General features: G+C 43.1%; 2 protein-coding genes across 4 annotated transcripts in view; both read right to left on the bottom strand.

Moving 5' to 3' along the window:
• Positions 1 to 24125, bottom strand: part of PPP1R26 (protein phosphatase 1 regulatory subunit 26) — a 51651-nt gene that overhangs the window by 25882 nt on the left and 1644 nt on the right. For all 3 annotated transcript variants that reach the window (XM_073559460.1, XM_073559459.1, XM_073559461.1), the window contains exons 2-3: positions 20631 to 23961; positions 2309 to 2417 (exon numbers count right to left, since the gene is read on the bottom strand). In XM_073559460.1, the coding sequence (XP_073415561.1) occupies positions 2309 to 2417; positions 20631 to 23908 (3387 nt within the window). In that variant the 5' untranslated portion in view covers positions 23909 to 23961. The remainder of the gene's footprint in view (positions 1 to 2308; positions 2418 to 20630; positions 23962 to 24125) is intronic.
• Positions 2726 to 8236, bottom strand: LOC141067568 (uncharacterized). Its single transcript, XM_073558062.1, has 3 exons — positions 7372 to 8236; positions 5903 to 7159; positions 2726 to 2793 (listed from the first exon to the last, which is right to left on the bottom strand). The coding sequence occupies exons 1-3, from the start codon at positions 7571 to 7573 to the stop codon at positions 2726 to 2728; spliced, it is 1527 nt and encodes a 508-aa protein (XP_073414163.1). The 5' UTR covers positions 7574 to 8236.

Below are 24125 nucleotides of genomic sequence, written 5' to 3' on the forward strand. Positions count from 1 at the left end.
ATATAACCCTCAAAAAACTTGTTCAAAATTTATTGGTAATATATTCCTCATCCATAGGGTATTACATCTTTTTGGGTACAATTCGTTGGTACATAGCCCTCAAAAACTTGATCAAAATTTAGGCTGTGTGCACACATTGCAGATATGGTGCTTTTTTGTGTAATTTTTTCTGCGTGGATTTGTGATAAAAGAAGAAGCCAGCAAGGTGAATGAATGGTGCACAAAATAATCTGCAGCATGTCAATTCTCATTGCGTTTTTGCCCTTCGTTTATCAACATTCACTTCACTCAAATCAATCAAAAACATGCCTTTCTGCAGATGCGTATTTCCAGCCAAGAGATGCAGAAATTTTAATCAACATGTGCACATAAACTTATTGGTGTTATGTTACTCACCCACAGACTATTTTGTGATCTGGAGTACATTTCCTTGGTATATAACCCTCAAAAGTGCACAGCCTTTATGAGTCTAGGAGAACCAATACATGACAATTTGAACAGAATGTGTATGAGGCCCTCCTTTTTGTCTAATATAGAGTGTATCTGAGTCCCTTATTTTTGGCAGTTTCTGATTCCTTCATAAATGAAGATGAAATTTCCTATTTTTTTTTAATAAAAAAATCTATTTTAGTTTACTTAAATTATATTTTTTACATCCTTTTTAAGTTTTCCCTTATATACAAGTCATTATACAGGAAAAACTGTTTCTTAACATTTTTTTTCCTGTAAAATGCAATTTCTCGTCAGTTTGGAATGTTTTATTGCCACTCCTTAAAGTGAAGTAAAAGTGTGACACCATTATTCTCAGCAGCGATCTGGGAGTCAGAGATGCTTCCGGGTGTCTTCCCCATGCTGTTCTCGTTCCAATCAGCACCCTTCCCATCCACTTGAACATTTTAAATGCACCCAGACCTCTTTGTAGGGTCAGCCAGAAAAAAAGCTTAGCTTTCTCATTGACTCCCATTATACTTGTTACTTGAAACGAGCATGTGAGTATTAGGAATTGTTCGGTTCAAGCAACGAGCACCCAAGCATTTTAGTGCTCACTCATGAGACAGGAAAAAAGTATCGAACACACTTACTGAAATTTATTTAATACTTCAAACAAAAGCCATGTGTATGGAGAAACTAGTCGCATGCATTGCTTAGGTGTGATTTTGGCCCATTCTTCCACACACTCTTCAAATCCTAAAGGTCTCGTGCGCTCCTTCTACGGACTTTGAGCTTTAGTTGATTCTATAAATTTTCTATTGGATTCAGGTCCTGTGATTGGCTCGACCATTGTATCAGCTTTATTTTTTTTCTCTGAAACCAATTGAGTTTCCTTGGCTGTATGTTTGGGATCATTGTCTTGCTGAAATGCCCACCCTTGTTTCATCTTCATCATCCTGGTAGATGGCAGATTTTTATCAATTTTGCCAGTGCCATATGCTGAATAACAGCTCCACACCATGATGTTCCCATTTCCAAACTTCACTGTTAGTATGGTGTAGTGATATGTAGTGTTTTCTGGCCTCCAAACATTGTGTGTATTATGACATGCAAAGAGTGCAATTTTGGTCTCATATGACCAGACTATATTCTCCCAGTATTTCACAGGCTTGTCTAAATGTTGTGGACCTGTCAGCAGTTTTGGTCGATATAAGATGCGGCCACTGTCTTTCAGGGTTTATCTACAGCATTCTATAATGCTGTAGATAAGCCCCTGGTCTGACCTGAAAGATAAGAAAAATAAGTTTTATTATACTCACCCGAGGTCAGTCCGGTCCGATGGGTGTCGATGGTCTTGGTCCGGCGCCTCCCATCTTCTTGCGACGCCACCTTCCAACTTTCTTCATCGCTCCCGGCATCGTGAACCTGCGCAGGTGTACTTATCTGCCCTGTTGAGGGAAGAGTAAAGTACTGCAGTGCGCAGGTGCCGGGAGAGGTGAGAGAGGCCCAGCGCCTGCGCACTGCAGTACTTTGCTATGCCCTCAACAGGGCAAATAAGTACGCCTGCGCAGGAGCGCGATGCCGGGGAACGATGAAACAACAGGAGGGCGGCATAGCAAGAAGATGGGAGGCGCCAGACCTGCGACACCCATCGGACCGGACCGCCCCAATGTCATTTCTCATTATTACATATAACTTCATTTATGGACAGCTATGGTTTGATTTCTTTGCCTGTATTGGATGGGTTGTTATCGACACTTTGTGAGAATTTTATGTGAATAGCACCTTTAGAAATATATTTACTTTGAAAATTGTTGACGTGTTCAATAATTATTTCACCCGCTGTACAGCTATACAGTTACAGGAGGGAATGTACCTGAGACATAAACCTAATAGCTCTTCTGCGGGTGTCCGAGCGTGGTGATTTCTTCCATGGGCTCAGACATATATAAGATTCCACTGTCCATCCTGGGTCAATGGAAGAGCTAGGGAGAAGAGTGAGAGGTCAGTCATCTGTCCCTATAAAGAGAAACTGAGCAGCCAACACTATACCCATATACAAAGGGAAACTAAAACTGAATCTCCAAATTATCTATTGACACCAACAGCAGGTATGGTGCCTCTCACAATTATCAGCGTAGAGATATAAGAAATGGGGGAGAAAAGGGGCAAAAGAAAAATAAAAACAATAAAAATATTAACTCGTCTAACTGACACTGCATATGTGGAGAGTGATCTTACTTTCACCCAGTACTGCGACAGCGAAAAGTCAACTCTGCATGGGCCACTAACATCATCTTGAGGTCACATCTTCAGCTTCCTTGAAGACTTTCCCAGGTTTCTTAGCACCTTCAATCTCCCCTGACGCATTTATTTTATGACACCTGATCTAACCTCCTGTTCACAAATCCTGAGCCATTCTGCCACCTTCTTCTGCCAATGCAACTACTATGCAAAATATATGTCCATATATATATACTGTATATCCTCATGATTCTCACTTGGTCTGACATGCACTGTGAGCAGTGAGGTCTTATATAGACAGATCTGTGCCTTGCCACAATTCTGTCTCTGAGCTCCTTAGTAAGTTCCTTTGACCTCATGATTCTCATTTGATCTGACATGACCTCATGATTCTCATTTTATCTGACATGCACTGTGAGCTGTGAACTCTTATATAGACAGGGGTGTGCCTTTACAAATCAAGTCCTATCAGTTTAATTAAACACAGCTGGACTCCAATGAAGGAGTAGAACCATCTCAAGGAGGATCACAATGAAATGGACAGGATGTGACTTAAATATGAGTGTCTCACCAAAGGGTCCAAATACTTATGACCACGTGATATTTCAGTTTTTCTTTTTTTAATAAATTTGCAAAAAGGTCTACAATTCTGTTTTTCAGACAAGGCGGGGTGCAGAGTGTACATTAACCCCTTTCCTACATTAGACGTACTATTCCCTCCATGTGACCTAAGTCCCAAGGACGGAATAGTTCGTCATAGCGATCAGGGGCGCCCCCTGTGGGGAGCGCCGCTGATCGCGGCCGGGTGTCAGCTTATCACAGCTGACACCCGGCACGTTAACCCCTGGCACACCGCGATCAAACGTGATCGCAGTGTACCAGGGGCATAGGAGAGAAGCGCACAGGGAGGGGTTTCCCTCCGTGCTTCCCTGAGACCCCCTGAGCAGCACGATCCAATATGGCGGCGGGGGCCTGCAGGGAGCCGGCTTCCTCACTGCCTGCAGAGCGCAGGCATGAGGAAGCCTATGCAGCGCCTGTGTCAGATCGCTGATCAGTCACATGACAGTGATGTCCCCCCTGGGACAGTGTAATAAAGTTAAAATAAAAAAGAAAATGTAAAAATAATTTATAAAAAATAGCTAATTTAAAAAAAATATATATATATATATTCCCTAATAAATGCATTTTTTGAAAATAAAAAAAAACAATTAAGGTACACATATTTGGTATCGCCGCGTCCGTAAAGACCCACCCTATAAAACTGTCCCACTAGTTAACCCCTTTATTGAACCCCTTAAAAAATAAAAAACGAAGGAAAAAATAATGCTTTATCATCATACCGCCGAACAAAATGTGCAATAACGCGCGATCAAAAAGACCGACATAAATATCCATGGTACCGCTGAAAACGTCATCTTGTCCCGCAAAAAATGAGCCGCCATACAGCGTAATCAGCGAAAAAATATAAAATTGTTTTCATAGCATAAAAGCGCCAAAACATAAAAAAACTACATAAATGAGGTATCGCTGTAACCGTACCGACTCGAAGAATAAAACCGCCTTATCAATGTTACCGCACGCGGAATGATGTAAATGCACCCCCCAAAAGAAATTCATGAAACGCTGATTTTTGTTCATTCTGCGTCCCAAAAATCGGAATAAAATGCGATCAAAAAAGTCACGTGCCCAAAAATGGTACCAATAAAAATGTCAACTTGTCCCGCAAAAAATAAGACCTCACATGACTCAGTGGGTCAAAATATGGAAAAATTATAGCTCTCAAAATGTGGTCATGTATAAACTATTTTTACAATAAAGAGCGTCTTTTAGCGTGCGACAGCTGCCAAAAATAAAAAACCCACTATAAATAGTAAATCAAACCCCCGTTATCAGCCCTTAGGTTAAGGAAAAATAATAAAATAAAAAAAAAAAATGTATTTATTTCCATTTTCCCGTTAGGGTTAAGGCTGAGATTAGGGTTAGGGGTGTGTTGGGGTTAGAATTAGGGGGTTTCCACTGTTTTGGCACATCAGGGGCTTTCCAAATGCTACATGTCATCCAATCTCAATTCCAGCCCAAAAAGTCAAATGGCGCTGCTTCCCTTCCGAGCTCTGCCATGCGCCCAAATAGTGGTTTACCCCCACATATGGGGTATCAGCGTACTCAGGACAAATTGCACAATAACTTTTGGGGTCCTGTTACCCTTGGGAAAATAAAAATGACAAGATCATGTTTGTGGAAAAAATAAGATTTTTTAATTGTACGGCTGTACGTTATACTTCTGTAAAGCCCTTGGGGGTTCAAAGTGCTCACCACATATCTAGATAAGTTCCTTGGGGGGGGGGGTCTAGTTTCCAAAATTGGGTCACTTGTGGGGGGTTTCCACTGTTTAGGCCAGGGTGGATTTGATTTAAATCTAACTGATTTAAATCACGATTTAAATCACTAGTCAGTAAGGCTTGATTTAAATCAGTGATTTAAATCAAAGTTTCTACCTAAACTAGTTCTTGCTACTTTAACATGCAAGTAGATGAAGATTTTTAGAATCACTTTTTATATTACTTTTTCTCCCCAGTTTAATGGGTTAATCATTCATATTTGGACACCACTGTTCTGTTGTACTTAGGAAGGAGAAAAATAATCCTGACCTTAATAACAATTTAAATAGATTTATTCAACTGAAACAATAACCACATTACAGCATAAGTTATTTGCTTAAACAAACATCCATGTTTGTTAACTAATTTGGCTAAACAAAATATATATATATTTTAAGAATCTTAGACTGTCAGCCCAGCCGACACATGAAAAACTTAAATACTACTGTCCCTGCTGTCCTCTGTAGCTCACTTGTCGTCATCTTCATCATCATCTTCTTCTTTGTTCCTATTCATAATCTGGAAAAGAAAAACAAGCTTTCCTGCTTTATTGGGTCCCAACCGATTTCTCAATTTAGAATGAATGAGTCCAAAGGAAGAGAATATTCTTTCAACGCCTGCAGAAGAAGCTACTGCTGTTAAAAGTGAAATCATTACTTGAACAGTCTCTAAATCCAAGCGCTTAAGTGACTTCCACCAGTTTACTGGTGTGACCTTCCTTAAAATATCTTCAGCAAACATATATTTCTTGAATGGTTCCCCCTTAGCGCTGAAGTTTATTATAGTTGGCATTAAAGATGGATGATTGCTGGATACCCATGTCATAGCTAACTCCTCTTCCTCAGCACTTAGGTTTTGACCCTGATATTGGATATTGACAATATTTGCCAAAAAATGAGCTGGAGTCAGTGCTTGTCCCATTCGTTTGTTTACTGCTTGTAATTTAATTCTGTCCATGTGTAGTTCTGTTTTTAAGTGTTCACTCAGTTCCTTCCAAATTTCAACAGCATCCGCAATAAAACAGCTATTTTTCTGTATTTTGTTTAAAGCTTGAGAGATGGGTTTCAGGAAGCTCAGCATATGTTCAACATTTCTCTTAAGCCCAATGTTGAGGATTTTGGCCGTGACAGTGCCATCTATTTTATCTCGATTTTCTTCACAAAGTGTCATCAGAACAGGCCAGTTTTTGATATACTGCTCAAAACAGTCCACCACAGAGTTCCATCTAACATCTTGTGGGAGCGTTAGCTTGGTTCCACACATCCTTTTCAGAGCTGCTGCAGCAAAATGATTATTACGGAAGTATTTAGCAATTTCAACAACATTAGCCTTTATTTCTGGAACACTTAAGTCTTTGGCTAAGAGGTGCAGCAAATGAGCACTGCAACCATATGTTATTAGCAGCTTTGTATTCCCTCCCTGCTCTTCTAAATCTCTTCTCATCTTGGATACGTTTGCAGCATTGTCAGTGACCAAACTGCGTACTAGACATTTGAATTTTTGTTCACATGTCGTTATAGCTTTTACTGCCACTTCTTGTAAGTATTCTGCTGTGTGTGCATTTCCTGACGTATCAGTTGTTTGTGCAAGGAAGACTTTACCTTCTTCTGTTGTTATACAAGCACATACAATAGGATCATTGTGGACATTACTCCACCCATCAATACTTAGGTTAACAATTTTACCCTCCAGAGCTGTTGCACATTGCTCCATTTCTCTGTCATACACTTGATCCAGCAGTTTCCCTGCAACATCAGCTCTGCTGGGTGGACTGTATCCTGGTCTCAGTGACTGAACCATATTAATGAAATGTGGGTTCTCAGTCAGACGGAAAGAAGAGTTCGTTGCATAAATAAACTGGGCAATTTTTTCATCAATCAACTCTTTTTCTAATCTGCTAGTTCTTATCACAAACCTTTCTATGGTGGTTCCAGGAGGTAAAGGTTTTTTCTTCCTTTTGGGTGATGGTAATATTTGGCTGTGGGTGTCTGATGATGCTGCTGCTGCTGCTAATGAAGCACTATCCTGGATGGATAACTCTGAAACTGTAGAACAGGATGATGGTGATCTTGGAGGTGGATAGTTTCCAGAATCCATGAATTCCCCTAAACAAAAAAAGTCAATGCTGTTATTTTATTGTTTATACAATTTCTGCTTATTGTACACAACACATCACTGCCCCTGCCCCAAAAGGAATATTTGTTTTTCTTCATAACTGTACCAAATGACAGTAACATGCAGTAATAATAAATATAATTTTTCTCACACATGACAGTTCAGTCTTTAGAAATAGGATTCAATAAAAATGTTTACCAACCTGAAGATCCTGCCTGTTCAGAAGTGTTTCTTTGGTCATCTTCATCACCGCACTTCTCATGATGTTGCCTCATTCGCGCCACCAGGCCTTGCATCTCTTTGTTGCATCGTTTGCATTTTGCACGCATGCCTGCCTTACCGATAGGCGAAGGAGCTTCATTAAAATATTCCCAAGCTGGGTCTCTTTTACGGCCTGCTGCCATTATAAGGAAAGAATGTAATAAACCTCAGATCGTACACACAAACAGATCCAGACTTGTCTGTCTGTGGCTATGCTGCAGTATTGTGCTCAAAGTTTCACTTTCATTTTCTTGTCTGCTTGCCCTTCCTCCTCCTCACACTTAGATTCACATTCTTCTTGTGTTGTGCAGATCTATTCCACTCCAAACAATCAGAAACATATTGTCTAACTTCTTGGACTTGGCACTGAAGGGGGTGATTCTGTATTCATAGGTTTGTAGAACAATAGGATTAAGGTCTTTTTCTCAACTCTGTTCATGTTGTAACATTTTTGCCATGAAGAAGAGGCTGGGACCTCTGCAGAGTCAAATTCAGTTTTGAGAACTGCGTAAGTAAAGCGAGCGTCTGTGATAATATAGGAAAGAAACTGCCCACTAATCCTACAGACACCTCTGGAAGAGCATGGCATTGTGAATGTTACACATATACAGCCTTTATTCTACTGAGTTAAACAACTCAGCTTTATCTCATGATGGAAGAACCTTTGGATGGTAAAATATTTTCCTCAAAAAGCAGTTTATTGAAAAAAATCCGATTTAAATAAAAAAAAAATCCGATTTTTTTTAAAAAAACATTGATTATTATCCACCTTGGTTTAGGCACATCAGGGGCTCTCCAAACGTGGCATGGCGTCCGATCTGAATTCCAGCCAATTTTGCAGTGAAAAGTCAAACGGCGCTCCTTCCCTTCCGAGCTTTGCCATGCGCCCAAACAGTGGTCCCCCCCCCCCCCACATATCAGGTATCAGCGTACTCAGGACAAATTGCACAATAACTTTTCCAGTCTAATTTCTCCTGTTACATTTGGTAAAATAAAAAAAATTGAACCTGAAGTAATTTTTTTTGTAAAATAAAGTTAAATGTTCATTTTTTTTTTAAACATTCAAAAATTCCTGTGAAGCACCTAAAGGGTTAATAAACTTCTTGAATGTGGTTTTGAGCACCTTGAGGGGTGCAGTTTTTAGAATGGTGTCACTTTTGGGTATTTTCTATCATATAGAGCCCTCAAAGAGACTTCAAATGTGATGTGGTCCCTAAAAATAAAATGGTGTTGTAAAAATAAGAAATCGCTGGTCAACTTTTAACCCTTATAACTTCCTAACAAAAAAAAAAAAATTTTGGTTCCTAAATTGTGCTGATGTAAAGTAAACATGTGGGAAATGTTATTTATTAAGTTTTTTGTGTGCCATATCTCTGTGATTTAAGGGCATAAAAATTCAAAGTTGGAAAATTGCGAAATTTTCAAAATTCTCGCCAAATTTCTGTTGTTTTTTTTTTACAAATAAACGCAAGTTATATGAATGAAATTTTACCACTAACATGAAGTACAATATGTCACGAGAAAACATTGTCAGAATCACCGGGATCCATGGAAGCGTTTCAGAGTTATTACCGCATAAAGGGACAGTGGTCAGAATTGTAAAAATTGGCCCGGGCATTAACATGCAAACCACCCTTGGGGGTGAAGGGGTTAATGCGAAAAAATGAACTTTTTTGAATTTACCAAAGGGATGCAATGAAACAAAGAGTAACAAAAAATTTAAAGGGGTCTGAATACTTTCCGTAGCCACTGTATCTGGTGGTGTGTGACTTTGCTTTCTCCTTCACATTCCCGGATACTGATCCAGGCACAAGAATTCCCCTCCACTCTGTAATTGGTATACAGATGTGCACGGTACTCTCCCCAAACAGCAGCTTCTCCCTAAATGCTACCAGCTAGCTCCGCCCAGAGCACTTACTTTACATCAATGGATGTGTAATTTTGTTTTACTTAAACTCCCCTTCCCAGCAGATGTGATTTATTGCGAATCCGGATTTTGCCAACAGAGGTCAGAAGGAGTTTGTGATTAGAGTAAAAAGTATATTATTGAAATTAAATGTACTCAGGTTGTGCAGCGTTTACATGATCTTTCATCTCATTGAAGTGACTTCTGTGAACATTGTCACAGATGATACTTATTACATCCTATTTATTGGGTGCTATTTTTTATTATGTTGTGTTTAGAAAGGAAAATAATGCCTTTAAAAATAAGGAGCTTGTGATTCACTTTCTCCAAGCCTTGGGAGGAATTTCCAGGGAGTCTCCTAATTATCCCTAGCAAGAACTTCGAACCTCCCACAGAAGTGGACACGTCCTTCTTGTCTTTTGGGATGGCTCGCAGAGTTAATGGGCAGCTCATCCAACTGCGCCTAGATCTCTGGGATATTCTCCACCCTACAGACACAGATATTCCATCTTTTCAGCCTCTTATAACTTATCATCTGTATCATTTCTTCCTCTACCTCCAGGACTGGGCCCTCACGGTGGGCATCGGAAGCATTCTTTTATGCACCACATACAATGATATGGACGAACCAAAGGTGCGACAGTTATACAAAACCGTCATGGAAACCCTGTATAATATAGCCTAAATTCGTACAGCTCCAGTCAGGCTGAAATCTGCTCCATGATTACTGACTTTAGTGCAATGAGAGGCTGCCCATCTGCTATGGTACATGGTTGAATAAATGGACCACAGTGCACCTTCAAAATAGTTCTCCAAACTGGTCACACGGAGAGCACCCCATAAGTGTGCTACAGGTGCAGACACATACGGGAGCGTGCAAAACTAGATCAGAAGGTTAAATGTTCCACCTATGTCATGTCAACACTTCATGGGCAGCTCCTGTGGTAGGACTCACCCTGGACTTGGGAACTGTCCAGAAACAATCCTCCTCCCGATGAGTGGGCATGGTCCTAACCCTAAAAAACCTTTAGCAGATGGTGAAGGACACTTATGTTGGCAGTATAGAATAGCGGGAAGCACACAATCCAGCTAGAGCAGTGTTCCCCAACTCCAGTCATCAAGAACCACCAACAGGTCATGTTTTCAGGATTTTCTTAGTATTGCCCAGGTGATAATTGCATTACCTACACAGGCAGGAATTCCATCACCTGTGAAATACTAAGGAAATCCTGAAAACATGACCTGTTGGGGGCTCTTGATGACCGGAGTTGGGGGAACACTGATCTAAGAGGAAGTGAAAAATATGGCTACTTCTGTTCAGCCATTTCTATTACGTACAACAAGATGACACTTCTGACCAGAACTGGACAATGGCTCTTCCTAATGTTTTGTTTTTCAAGTCCCTGCACATGGTTTCTCACTTACTGTTGCTGGGTTCCACTAGACCCACTCCGATGGTTCCACAGGAATTAGTGGTCACCTGCTCTGTGCGATTGTAGCTATGGCATTGAACACACAGGGCAGACAGTGTCCAGATAACAGCGCCACCCGCCATCCACATTAGAGGGAATATGCACATCAGTTATTGTGATTGGGTGCTCAGAGCCGGTAGGCACCAATGCACCAAGCAGTCAGCCATCTCCTGCACAGATGGGAAAGCAGATGGTTTCTGAAATGCACAGCAAAGACTAAAGTGGAAATTTGGGAATTTTTTGTGGGGTGGGGCACTTTAGGGGAGAGGGTGACCAGATATTCCTGCAGTCAGTGCATATGTACAAGAGGAGAGGAAGGCAGGTAGGGAGCTGAGAAGAAGGGAACCTGGGTAATCATTTACATCCAGCCTCCAAACTAATAAGTAAGGGATGTGCATTCAAGAAATGTTAGCTGCTCACCCAAGCATCAGGGATTTCACATGTACCAGATCTGGATAAGGGACTCTGATTTCACCTAAGCAAACAGAACCAAAAATGTACAAACACCAAAAAAATACATTTTTTAAAATAAAATCTGAAGTTAGTCCTTGAGTAAAATTGAGGGGTTCACCACAGAGGTTGTCTCACAGCTAATCCAGTGTCCTATGTGGAACGTCTTCTTACTCCAGGATCCAATGTAGATTGTACAGTTATCATACACGTATACAGGTATGTAATGATGGAGGGGACAGGACTGGAAAGCTCTCTCGTGCAGCATGAGGAAGATGAAGAACAGATTTTCCATTGGGTTTAGTTACACTCTGTTCAATGTATGAAGAGCAAAGTCTCATACATTAGAACATAACTTAAATGTGAGCATAAGACCAAACCTTTATTACTAATAATCTGGATAAACATGAGAACCATATGATACATAGATGCAATTGTTCTGTGTGTAGAGTCAACAGGTTGCTGATAGCCTGTATTATACTCCAGAGCTGCACTCACTATTCTGCTGGTGCAGTCACTGTGTCCATACATTACTGATCCTGAGTTACAACCTGTATTATACTCCAGAGCTGCACTCACTATTCTGCTGGTGCAGTCACGATGTACATACATTATATTACTAATCCTGTACTGATCCTGAGTTACATCCTGTATTATACTCCAGAGCTGCACTCACTATTCTGCTGGTGCAGTCACCGTGTACATACATTACTGATCCTGAGTTACCTCCTGTATTATACTCCAGAGCTGCACTCACTATTCTGCTGCTAAGAAATATATGTACCCAGCAACTATGCTAATTATGGAGATTTATTCTATACTAAAGTGGAAATTTGGGAATTTTTTTGGGGGTGGGGCACTTTAGGGGAGAGGGTGACCAGATATTCCTGCAGTCAGTGCATATGTACAATAGGAGAGGAAGGCAGGTAGGGAGTTGAGAAGGGAACCTGAGTTACATCCTGTATTATACCCAGAGCTGCACTCACTAATCTGCTGATGCAGTCACTGTGCACATACATTACTGATCCTGAGCTAACTCCTGTATTATACTCGAGCTGCACTCACTATTCTGCTGGTGCAGTCACTGTGTACATACATTAGGCTAAGTGCACACGTTGCAGAAAATTTCTGCACAAAAACCTGAATCCCTTCCCAGAAACCGCACCTATTTTTCCGCGGCGTTTTTTGCGCGGTTTTGATGCGTTTTTTACCGCAGCGGTTTCTAAACGCATGGGAGAAGCCAAAACCGCGGAAAAATCCGCAAAATTAATGAGCATGCTGCGTTTTTTACCGCGATGCGTTTTTTTCGCGGTAAAAAACGCATCAATGTGCACAAAAAGTGCAAAATGCATAGAAATGACTGTGCAGCTTATTTTTAGCGGTTTTATAGTGAAAACCGCGGTAAAAACCGATAAAAAAACACTGTGTGTGAACACAGCCTTACTGATCCTGAGTTAACTCCTGTATTATACTCCAGAGCTGCACTCACTATTCTGCTGGTGCAGTCACTGTGTACATACATTACTTATCCTCTACTGATCCTGAGTTAACTCCTGTATTATACCCCAGAGCTGCACTCACTATTCTGCTGGTGCAGTCACTGTGTACATACATTACATTACTGATCCTGAGTTACAACCTGTATTATACTCCAGAGCTGAACTCACTATTCTGCTGGTGCAGTCACTGTGTCCATACATTACTGATCCTGAGTTACAACCTGTATTATACTCCAGAGCTGCACTCACTATTCTGCTGGTGCAGTCACGATGTACATACATTATATTACTAATCCTGTACTGATCCTGAGTTACATCCTGTATTATACTCCAGAGCTGCACTCACTATTCTGCTGGTGCAGTCACCGTGTACATACATTACTGATCCTGAGTTACCTCCTGTATTATACTCCAGAGCTGCACTCACTATTCTGCTGCTAAGAAATATATGTACCCAGCAACTATGCTAATTATGGAGATTTATTCTATACTAAAGTGGAAATTTGGGAATTTTTTTGGGGGTGGGGCACTTTAGGGGAGAGGGTGACCAGATATTCCTGCAGTCAGTGCATATGTACAATAGGAGAGGAAGGCAGGTAGGGAGTTGAGAAGAAGGGAACCTGAGTTACATCCTGTATTATACCCAGAGCTGCACTCACTAATCTGCTGATGCAGTCACTGTGTACATACATTATATTACTGATCCTGTACTGATCCCGAGTTAACTCCTGTATTATACTCCAGAGCTGCACTCACTATTCTGCTGGTGCAGTCACTGTGTACATACATTACTGATCCTGTACTCATCCTGAGTTACATCCTGTATTATACCCCAGAGCTGCACTCACTATTCTGCTGGTGCAGTCACTGTGTATATACATTACTGATCCTGTACTCATCCTGAGTTACATCCTGTATTATACACCAGAGCTGCACTCACTATTCTGCTGGTGCAGTCACTGTGTACATACATTACATATCCTGTACTGATCCTGAGTTACATCGTGTATTATACTCCAGAGCTGCACTCACTATTCTGCTGGTATAGTCACTGTGTGCATACATTACATATCCTGTACTGATCCTGAGTTACATCGTGTATTATACTCCAGAGCTGCACTCACTATTCTGCTGGTGCAGTCACTGTGTACATACATTACTGATCCTGTACTGATCCTGAATTACATCCTGTATTATACTCCAGAGCTCCACTCACTATTCTGCTGGTGCAGTCACTGTGTACATACATTACTGATCCTGTACTGATCCTGAATTACATCCTGTATTATACTCCAGAGCTGCACTCACTATTCTGCTGGTGCAGTCACTGTGTACATACATTACTGATCCTGAGTTACATCCTGTATTATACCCCAGAGCTGCACTCACTATTCTGCTGGTGTGGTCACCGTGTACATACATTACATTACTGATCCTGAGTTACCTCCTGTATTATACTCCAGAGCTGCACTCACTATTCTGCTGGTAAGAAATATATGTACCCAGCAACTATGCTAATTATGGAGATTTATTCTATACAGTAGTTATACGGCAAAGTATCGTATGGATCTACGTCTATATATACACAGTGATTGCTCGTGAAGCATTTCCTGCGAAGCTCCACTTATATTGGGCCACCTGTATACGTCCTGACAACCCCGCAGTTGGCACGGTGGCAGCCGTTAATATAACTAAGCTCTAATCCTAGCATTTTCCTGTTGCCAAAACAAAGTCTCTGAGGACTCAGGTCAGGGGGGAGCAGTATGAAATGCTCTCCCCTCACAGAACAGCTGCGGTCACCAAGGCTGGGTCACGCCTCATGCTGGAGCCGGATATGGTTATGGATTATGCTCTAGTTACACCCAGAGCTGCATTCGTAATTCTTAGGTAAATTGATTTTACAACAGAGAAAGGCAGGTTAACCAGTTGTGTCATTGGCTCCAGTTCTGGAAGACCTTGTGCACACCGCGCAGTGTAATGTCATGTTATACTGTTACAATGTCACCATCACACAGTTGTGATTTGTCCCCTCCTCGCTGTATTTCTCAAGTCTCACTGGCTGATGCATTTTTGGGACAGTTTACCTATCCTTCATGCCTCCATGATGCCTTCTGAATGAGATGATTCTTCACGCATCATTGCTATAGCCATATGCGAACAAGGGCTTTAACCCCTTTCTGACATCCGATGTACTATCCTGTCCACGGTACCTGGGCTCGTATGACCGTGGACGGGATAGTACGTCGAGGCCTTTAATGCGATACCGCGACTAAAATTCCAACGCCAACTCACCTTAGGGAAGATGGTGTCGGCCTCCCGGGCTGCGATCCCGCCCCCCCGGCCTCCAGAGCGCTGTGATTGACTGTTCAATTCTTAACAGCAAATCGCAGCGTTTCTCATTGGCTGAAACAATGAGGTCCTAGGCTAGGATCGGAGCACCGATGTACTCGATCCTAACCCCGATGCCTGGCAACGCCAGGCACCAGCTTTTAGCCCCCGGATTGGCGCGATCACTGATCTAATCATTCGCGCCAATCGCTGGGCACAGCGGCGGTATACAGCCACTGTGACCTGCCAGTACCGGCCCGGATTGGTGCTGTATTAGCACCGATCCAAGGCCGGAGCCTGGTACAGGCCCAGCACGAGCTGGTTGGCGCAATCGATGTTATCGTTGATCGCACCAACCACAGGGCACAGCTGCGGTCACGCTGTGACCACTCTGCGCCCTGGCCGTGACCTGCCTAGGAATCTGAGATGTGAGCTCCGATCCTAGGCCGTTGCCATGGTCATCAGGGCAAGCATGGATTGGTGGGATCGATGTAATCATTCGATCCCACCAATGACAGGTCACAGCAACGGTGTAACTGCTCTGTGACCTGTCTCTGACCTGCAGGTGACCTGACTTCTCTGCAGGGGTCCTCACTCTTGCTGAGGACATCTGCGTGGATGAGTCCTTGGTTCATTTCAAGGGAAGGCTGCAATTCTGTCAATACCTGCTCAGTAAGAGGGCCAGGTACGGAATCAAACTCTATAAGCTGTGTGAGAGTACCTCAGGGTACACCCAGAGGTTTAGAGTGTACGAAGGGAAGGACACCAGGATTGAACCCCGAGTGTCCTCCTTTTCTGGGAACGAGTGGGAAAATTGTGGGATTTGGTGCACCCACTGCTGGATAAAGGTTATCACCTCTACACTGATAACTTTTATACCAGCGTCCCACTCTACAAATCCCTCTCTGCGCAAGGTACCGCATCCTGCGGTACTGTCCGCAAAAATCAGAGAGGCCTCCCGAAGTCGCTACATGGGCAGATGCTCCGAAAAGGTGAGAGCAGAGCCCAATGTAGCGACCACCTCCTGGTGGTAAAGTACAAGAGGGATGTACTTCACTTGACCAACATACACGGTGATGGCAGCACCCTCTGCACTGTACGGGGTACCTCTACACAGGTCAGCAAACCTGACTGTGTACTGAGGTACAATAAAAACATGGGGGGTGTTGATCTTTGAGGAAGGCCAAGGTGTGGTATAAAAAGCCGTCCGTGCACATCGTCCAAATGGCAATGCTCAAAGCATTCCTGCTGTCACGATGTGCACGCCACACCGATATGTCGTACCTTTAGTTCCAGGAGGTAGTGGTTAAGGCCCTGGCCTGTGTATGAAGGATTGCTTCAAACTGTACCACACCTCCATGCACTACTAATTTACTTTACCGGAAACATTAGATTAGTTGGGGGCACATCTAGATTTTTTCTTTGGGGGTCTAGTATCCAAAATGATGTCACATTTTTTTTTTCCTGTTTAGGCACATTAGGGGTTCTGCAAACGGAACATAACGCCCGCAGACCATCAAAGTCTGCATTCCAAAACGTCAGTACTTCCCTTTCGAGCCCCGACATGTGCCTAAACAGTTTTTTCCCACATGTGGGGTACCAACGTACTCAGGACAAATTGGACGACTTTACCCTTGGGAAAATTAAAAATTGGGGACTAAAAGATCATTTTTGTGGGAAAAAAATAGGATTTTATATTTTCACATTTTGGGGGTTCAAAGTGCTCACCACACATCTAGATAACTTCCTTAGGGAGGGTCTAGTTTCCAAAATGGGGTCACTTGTGGGGGGTTTCTACTGTTTAGGCACATCAGGGGCTCTGTAAATGGAACATGACGCCCGCAGACCATTCCATCAAAGTCTGCATTCCAAAACGTCATTACTTTCCTTTCAAGCTCCGACGTGTGCCCAAACAGTAGTTTTCTCCCACATTTGGGGTATCAGCGTACTCAGGACAAATTGGACAACAACTTTTGGGGTCCAATTTCTCCTGTTACCCTTGAGAAAATTAAAAATTGGGGACAAAAATAATTTTTGTGGAAAAAAAAAAAAATTGGATTTTATATTTTCACACCCAGGCATTATAAACTTTAGCGAAACTCTTGGGGGTTCAAAGTGCTCACCACATATCTAGATAAGTTCCTTAGGAGGGGGGGTCTAATTTCCAAAATGGGGTCACTTGTGGGGGGGGGGGGGGGGATTCCACTGTTTAGGCACATCAGGGGCTCGTCAAACGTGACATGGCATCCGATCTCAATTCCAGCCAATTTTAGGTTGAAAAAGTCAAATGGCGCTCCTTCCCTTCTGAGCCCTGCCATGTGCCCAAACAGTGGTTCCCCCCCCACATTGTGTATCAGTGTACTCAGGACAAATTGGACAACTTTTGGGGTCCAATTTCTCCTGTTACCCTTCAGAAAACAAAATATTTGGGACTAAAAGATCACGTTTGTGGAAAAAATATTTTTTTATTTTCACACCCGGGCGTTATAAACTTCTGTGAAGCCCTTGGGGGGTCAAAGTGCTCACCACACATCTAGATAAGTTCCTTAGGGAGTCTAGTTTCCAAAATGGGGTCACTTGTGGGGGGTTACCACTGTTTAGGCACATCAGGGGCTCGTCAAACACGACATTGCGTCCGATCTCAATTCCAGCCAATTTTAGGTTGAAAAAGTCAATCGGCGCTCCTTCCCTTCTGAGCCCTGCCATGTGCCCAACAGTGTTCCCCCCCCACATTTTGGGTATCAGCGTACTAAGGACAAATTTAACAACTTTTGGGGTCCAATATCTCCTGCTACCCTTGGGAAAATAAAATTGTTGCTAAAAGATCAGTTTTGTGACTAAAAAGTTAAATGTTCATTTTTACCTTCCACGTTGCTTCTGCTCCTGTGAAGCACCTGAAGGGTTAGTAATCTTCTTAAATGCAGTTTTGAGTAGCTTGAGGGGTGCAGTTTTTAGAATGGTGTCACTTTTTAGACCCCTCAAAGTGACTTCAAATGTGAGGTGGTCCCTAAAAAAAATGGTTTTTTAAATTTTGTTGTAAAAATGAGAAGTCGCTGGCCAACTTTTAACCCTTATAACTTCCTAACAAGAAAAAATTTTGTTTCCAAAATTGTGCGGATGTAAAGTAGATATGTGGGAAATGTTATTTATTAACTATTTTGTGTGACATAGCTGTTTTAAGGGCATAAAAATTCAAAGTTTGAAAATTGCAAAATTTTCAAAATTTTTGCCATATTTCCATTTTTTTCATAAACGCAAGTTATATCGAATAAATTTTACTTCTAAAGTGAAGTACAATATGTCATGAGAAAATGTCAGAATCGCCAAGATCCGTTGAAGCGATCCAGAGATATTACCTCATAAAGGGACAGTGGTCAGAATCGTAAAAATTGGCCCGGTCATTAACGTGCAAACCACCCTTGGGGGTAAAGGGGTTAAATGTGCTGCAAGCTACAAGAGACACTATACTGGGGGCAACCACAGCAGCCAGGCAAATAACCAGCCATCTGACCTTCTGATTAACTGGAGAAGCATAAGTAAAGGTGGCAGGCACCCCTTTAGCCTGGACACGATCATAGGCATGTAAAGGTACCTGCTGTACTGCCAAAGCAAGATCTAGTGCAATCGGCAGGAGGCTTCACCTATGAGGCCTCATTTAGGTCGGCCACTGATAGCAATTAGAGTTAAACCAAAAGCTTTGAACTGCCCCTGTCCAGTGTCCAATGCGGTCGGCGATCATACCCAGGCCAGGGTAGTCTTGACTTTTGCAAACAGCATCCTGAGATTCTTTTACCGAGCCCCGTACCATCACTAGGCTTCATGTGAAGTCATGTGGCCTAGAAAATGCAAGAGGTGACCAGGATGTCACGGATGAACAGAATGGGGCAGCACAAGTCTTTTTGCTCAACTCTAGTAGCCATAATTTACCGTCTGTATTCTCAAGTAAGGCCGGGATCACACATGCAAGGAATACGGCCGAGTCTCACATGTTAATACCCTGCTGCCGGCACTCGGATCGGAACGTGCGGCTCCATGTATTGCTATGCGGCTGTACGTTGCGATCCGAGTGCCGGCAGCAGGGGTGTTAATATGCGAGACTCGGCCGTATTCTTAGCATGTGCGATCCCGGCCTTACCCTGGAATACAGAGAACCGCTGCTGTGAACACGAGTGAACGAGTCCTTACAGGCAGCGTCACATCCAGCCGATAAAATCATGAACCGCAGTGACACCAATACACTACACCCTTTTATAAGGAAAGGACATTCAGCTTTATGTAAAACACAGAACTCGATTCATCTTGAATAAAAGCAACACAAACTCTGGGAATCTCAACGTCGATGCCCCCCCGATGTGGTTTTTTTTTTTCTCATCCAAAAAAAAGAAAAAATAAAAAGATTAAAGTTTTTACACAATTTACAAAATCTACAGATTAGAACGTGACGAGGCAGCAGGCAGCAAACAGAAAATAGCGCACAGCTGAAGACACCTCCCGGACGCCACATCAACAGGAACAAACGTTCAAGAAAATTGGCAAAAAAAAAAAAAATGTCAAAACATTTTAAGAATGTAAAAAAAAAAACTGTATTGAAAAAAAAAAAAAAAAAAAAAGAGTGCAAATTAATCCTTCAAGTGCCCAAATGGCTTAAAAGCTACACATAAGAAAAAAAACACTAAAATCAAGGTGAAAAGTAAAATATTTACACTTTATCAAAATTTCACAAATTGTTTTTGGAATGTTCTTGGGATTTCCAGGAATCTGTGAGAGGGAAGTGGAGCAGGTGAGGCCCCCCACACCAGCGGATTACCATTATTATTGGGGGCCACTGCAGATTTCAGATACCATGGGCCTCCTTAAAAGGAATGTGTCACCAGAATAATTTTTATTCTTTTAAGGTCTGATTTTTTCACTCTACAAATTTTCCTTATAAATGTAATTTTATTTGTAGGGATTGTCTAATTTCAGAAAAGTGGGCCTCAAACTGAGTAAAATCCCCAGGTCCACCATCTTTCTACACCTGCCACACTGATAACATTTATAATATTGGAAGGCGTTCGCCAGCAATCAAGAGATCACCTGATTTAGTTCCCTGACAGCAAAAAAAAGAAAAAAAAAAGTTATATAGGACCATTCCATGTAAAGCAGAACACCGGGTGTAGCGCTAATCCACATGCACCTGTGGCTGTCTGGAGTGATTACTGTCACAAGATTATGACCATCTTTGCTCTAACATGGAGGTACCAAGGTGGCACACAAAATCTGCATTCTCCTCGTCTCTGCCCAGGGCTGTATACAGTATATACTCGCCTATGGGCCACAAGTTCCCTGCTCCAGCATCAGATAAAGCAGTCCTCTTATAAAATCGACTGTTTACGCCAAATCCCTATTAATAATGTAAAAGTAGAAAAGTTACACATTGCTTTGTCTATATGCATCTATAGGGTTTAGGATATACCTGTCCCCTGACCCCCAAAAAGGGGCAAATGCCAAGGCATGCCTCAGGTCACTTCTCTATATACATCTAGAATACATCTCTAGTACTTACACCTCATCTTTCTGCACCTTTCTACCTTCTGCTTGCTCATTACGGCACCTGCTTTCGCCATCTAGTAGCCCTGCCGTCGTCTCACTTGCTCTGGCTTTGGTAATGAGGGTGGGGATTTCTCCTGCTTTTCCGGGGGCAATGACCATGGTATCACTATTTAGGGTTTGCTGAAAGGAGAATGGGGCAGTGTGGGACGCTACCTGACCCGGACAATACTGAATACTCATTAAGTTCAGACCAGGGTCATAGGTGGCAGCATTGATGGGGAGACACAATGAGCCGGCAGTTTCTTGCACCACTTTGGTAGTCACGACGTACAGTGCGGGGTGGACCATGGGGGAGCCTAGAGAGAATGCAGGGGCTTGAACAACTTTTGGCTGCTCTAAAATAAGTGTTTTGTTCTGGCAGTTTCCCAGCTGAGCGATGGCTCCTCCAGGATTGTAGAAGTCAGTGGCCAACCTGGTAGCCCCCGACTTCCCCACGTTCAATAGAAGCTGCTGCTCAGTTCCTGAAATGTATTTAAGACCAGCAACAAAGTTCCCGGAGATGGGGATGTTCCCCTGACAACTGTTCACACCAGTCCTTATCAGCACCCTGTCCGGAGGAACAGGCAGCACTTTCTCCGCTGGCCTTGCAATCCTGTTTGGATCTACAAAGCACTCCCTGTTGACGATGACATTGTGGACAGGAGAGATGGTCTTTTCTATGCCTTTGGGTTGCTGCAGCCCTACACCTGGGGATGCGTCGTCTTTATATCCGAATAGACGGTGAGTCGCTGGGGTGCTAGAGCGATCTTTCTCACGGACTTTCTGGAGAATGGTCTCCGTCACGGAGCTAGATAACACCCCTTGCTCCTTCTTTATGGTTGTTGAATTAGCCTCGGTCCTGTTAACAGATGGAGCGATCGAAGGTGCAGTGTTCTCTTGGGTGGCAGTAAGTTCCGCAGATTCTCGAGCTCGATCAGCCAGAAATTTTCGTATTTCTTGCTCTATGCTATCATCACTATCCACTGAGCTACTGTCTTGGGTATCAGGCAAGGCACTACTTATTTTCACAGACTTGTCAGAGGCACAAGGAAGTGGGGACTCAACAGTTTTGCTAACAGTAGACAACTCTGCATTTCCCACGGGGAACTTTTTCTCGTCTTTCAGTTTCAAGATAGTCTTCGACTTTTTGAAGGAATTATCTTTTGCATCACTGGAAACAAGGCAACTTTTGACAACCAGGGGTGTGGGGCTGCAATCCTTCTGATCCATAACACCCACTGTTTCCAACAGTCTGGTGGCGGTCTCCGCGAATCGGACCTTCTTCTTACACTGCGGTCGGCCATCCTTTGGTCTCTTTTTGCATTTTCTTTTGGACCTCAGTAAGTCTTTTATAGCAGAGTCCAAGTCTTCATCGCTGTCCAGAGAGCTACTCTTATCTCCGCTGCTGTTGCTCCTCATTTTTATGTACAGTTTCCGTTTTTCTCCACTTGCTCCTGGAGAAGACTCCAGACGTTCCATAGCCTGGATAATGTGATGCCTGGCGTCCTCTGCTTGGCAGGGAAGTTTAGGACAGCCCCCAGGTCCAGTCTCTATAGTCTTTCCCTGTACCTGTTTACTCATGGATGAATGTCCTGGGCTGCTATCAACATTCACAGGCTCCCCACCTTTCCTAGGAGAGTCCTTAAGTACACCTTTGTTGTCACTTCCTTTGCTTTTACTAGTCCCAGCAGCCTTAGTATTGGGAAGGAACGGCTGTTTTTGGGGTTCGGACATTTGTTCCTTTGGGGGCTGTTTGGCTGAGGTAACACAGAGACTCTCAACCTGAGCTTTATTGGCCAAAAATGTTCTTATCTCTTGTTCAATGCTGTCATCACTGTCAACTGAGCTGTCACTAGAACATGGAGATGCAGGCTGAGCTGACGGTTTGTTCTGCGAAGCGACAAAAGATCTATCCGGCTGTGAAGGCAATATTGTTTTAGAGATGTCCAGTATGGCCTCTGCACACATTAGTTCCGTTGCAGTCTCCACCCTGAGCGTTGCTGCTGCTTCATCTCCAGAATGCAGGGCCCTCTTATTTGGGAGGTTCTGAGTTGCAGTGGGTTTAACGTTGGGCAGTTTCCTCTTCCTATAGTCTGTGGATTTCTTCTGGGGGTCGAGAAGAGAGATCTTCATCTGGCAGTGACCATCATCGGACGCTGTGTTTTTCCCATCTTTCTCTGGAGAGGTCCTAGGAGTGGAGCTGAGGGTTCCTTCTAATCTGCTTTTTTCCAGCTGGTACAGCTGAATGGCCTCCTCGATCCCATCATCACTGCTTGAGTCGGAGAGATCGGGACTCTGAGAAGAAGCAGGAGGAAGTGACCTCAGGACATTGGGCTTAAGTGGGTCAAGCACAGTCTTGGGGCGAACAATACTTTTACAACTTTCTGCTTTGGATTTAAGATTCTTAGAAAGTAGATCAAAGCTTTCGAAGACTGTTTTCACAGCCGTCCCCTTAATTCTCAGCTTGGGGCGCGGTTTCTCTACCTTGGTGGGTTTTGGTTTTAGTTTGGCTGCAGAGTGACTGGTTGTTGCTTTCTTATCAGGGCTGGTCTCGTTCACGTTATTCTGCAGCTTCTTCTCAATCAAAAATTGCTCAATTTCCTTTTTGATGCTTTCCTCAAAGGAGTCGTCACTCCCCACACTGTCTGGTGACGAGCATCTGGACAGGCTGGGCCCGGGAAAGAAATCACACACTTTGGGTGACGTCACCATTTTGACAGGAGACTTCCTGGCCAGGATATCATTTTGAGCGGATTTTACTTTTTCTCCATCACTCTCAGGGATTTCTAGTATTTTCGCTGCAGGCGAGCAGGACAAAGGAGGAGTGGTACCCTTGTTCTTTAGGTATTCCTGGATAGCTTCTTCTATGCCTCGGTCTACAGAATCGTCGCTGTCCGACTCCAGAGCCAGACCCATGAAATCAGAGTCCTCCTCTATAGTGTCTCTGAAATGTGCTGGGACGATGAATGTGGCCTTTTCTCTGGCGTTTTCCCTGAAGACGGCAGGACTGGATCTCAGCCCTCCATTGACAATAAGCTCCCCCTTTCTGTTCTTCTGCATAATCCGCTCATATTCGAGGGTCACAGTGCCAGAAGACTCATCGCTCTGTGGACTGTCTATGGTGCCCTCAACCTCGGAGGCAACCTGTGCAGGCTGTGGAAGGGACGTGGGCACTCTGCATGGGACGTTACACCCAAACGGGGTCCATTGTGTCTGAAAAGCTGCCGGAGGAGGGGCATTCAGAAGGAACATTATAGCTACAGCTGCGATGGCTGTAAAGTAAACACTCCGGAAGAGCTCACGTCCTAAAAAGAAAGGAAAAAATAAATAAATGAGAATCTACAAAAGGATTCATAAAAAGCAAACAAGTGAAGGAATATCAAAGAGAACCAGCACTAGGGCAGGAAGCATGTTGAGGGTTATGTAGTTATCCCTGCAAAAAATGATGGGGTGCGCAGAGTATGATGGG

Source organism: Dendrobates tinctorius, unplaced genomic scaffold (assembly GCF_039654945.1).
Source record: "Dendrobates tinctorius isolate UK_male_01 unplaced genomic scaffold, ASM3965494v1 ptg000013l, whole genome shotgun sequence".
Taxonomy (NCBI): domain Eukaryota; kingdom Metazoa; phylum Chordata; class Amphibia; order Anura; family Dendrobatidae; genus Dendrobates; species Dendrobates tinctorius.

What these genes read in the sequence shown, in the direction of transcription:
- LOC141067568 (XM_073558062.1), bottom strand. Translation starts at nt 7,573, where the DNA reads ATGGCAGCAGGCCGTAAAAGAGACCCAGCTTGGGAATATTTTAATGAA. An exon ending in TGAACAGGCAGGATCTTCAG is followed by an intron (nt 7,160 to 7,371) that starts GTTGGTAAACAT and finishes TTTTTTGTTTAG; the next exon opens with GGGAATTCATGGATTCTGGA. An exon ending in ATATCAGGGTCAAAACCTAA is followed by an intron (nt 2,794 to 5,902) that starts GTGCTGAGGAAG and finishes TAAATGCGTCAG; the next exon opens with GGGAGATTGAAGGTGCTAAG.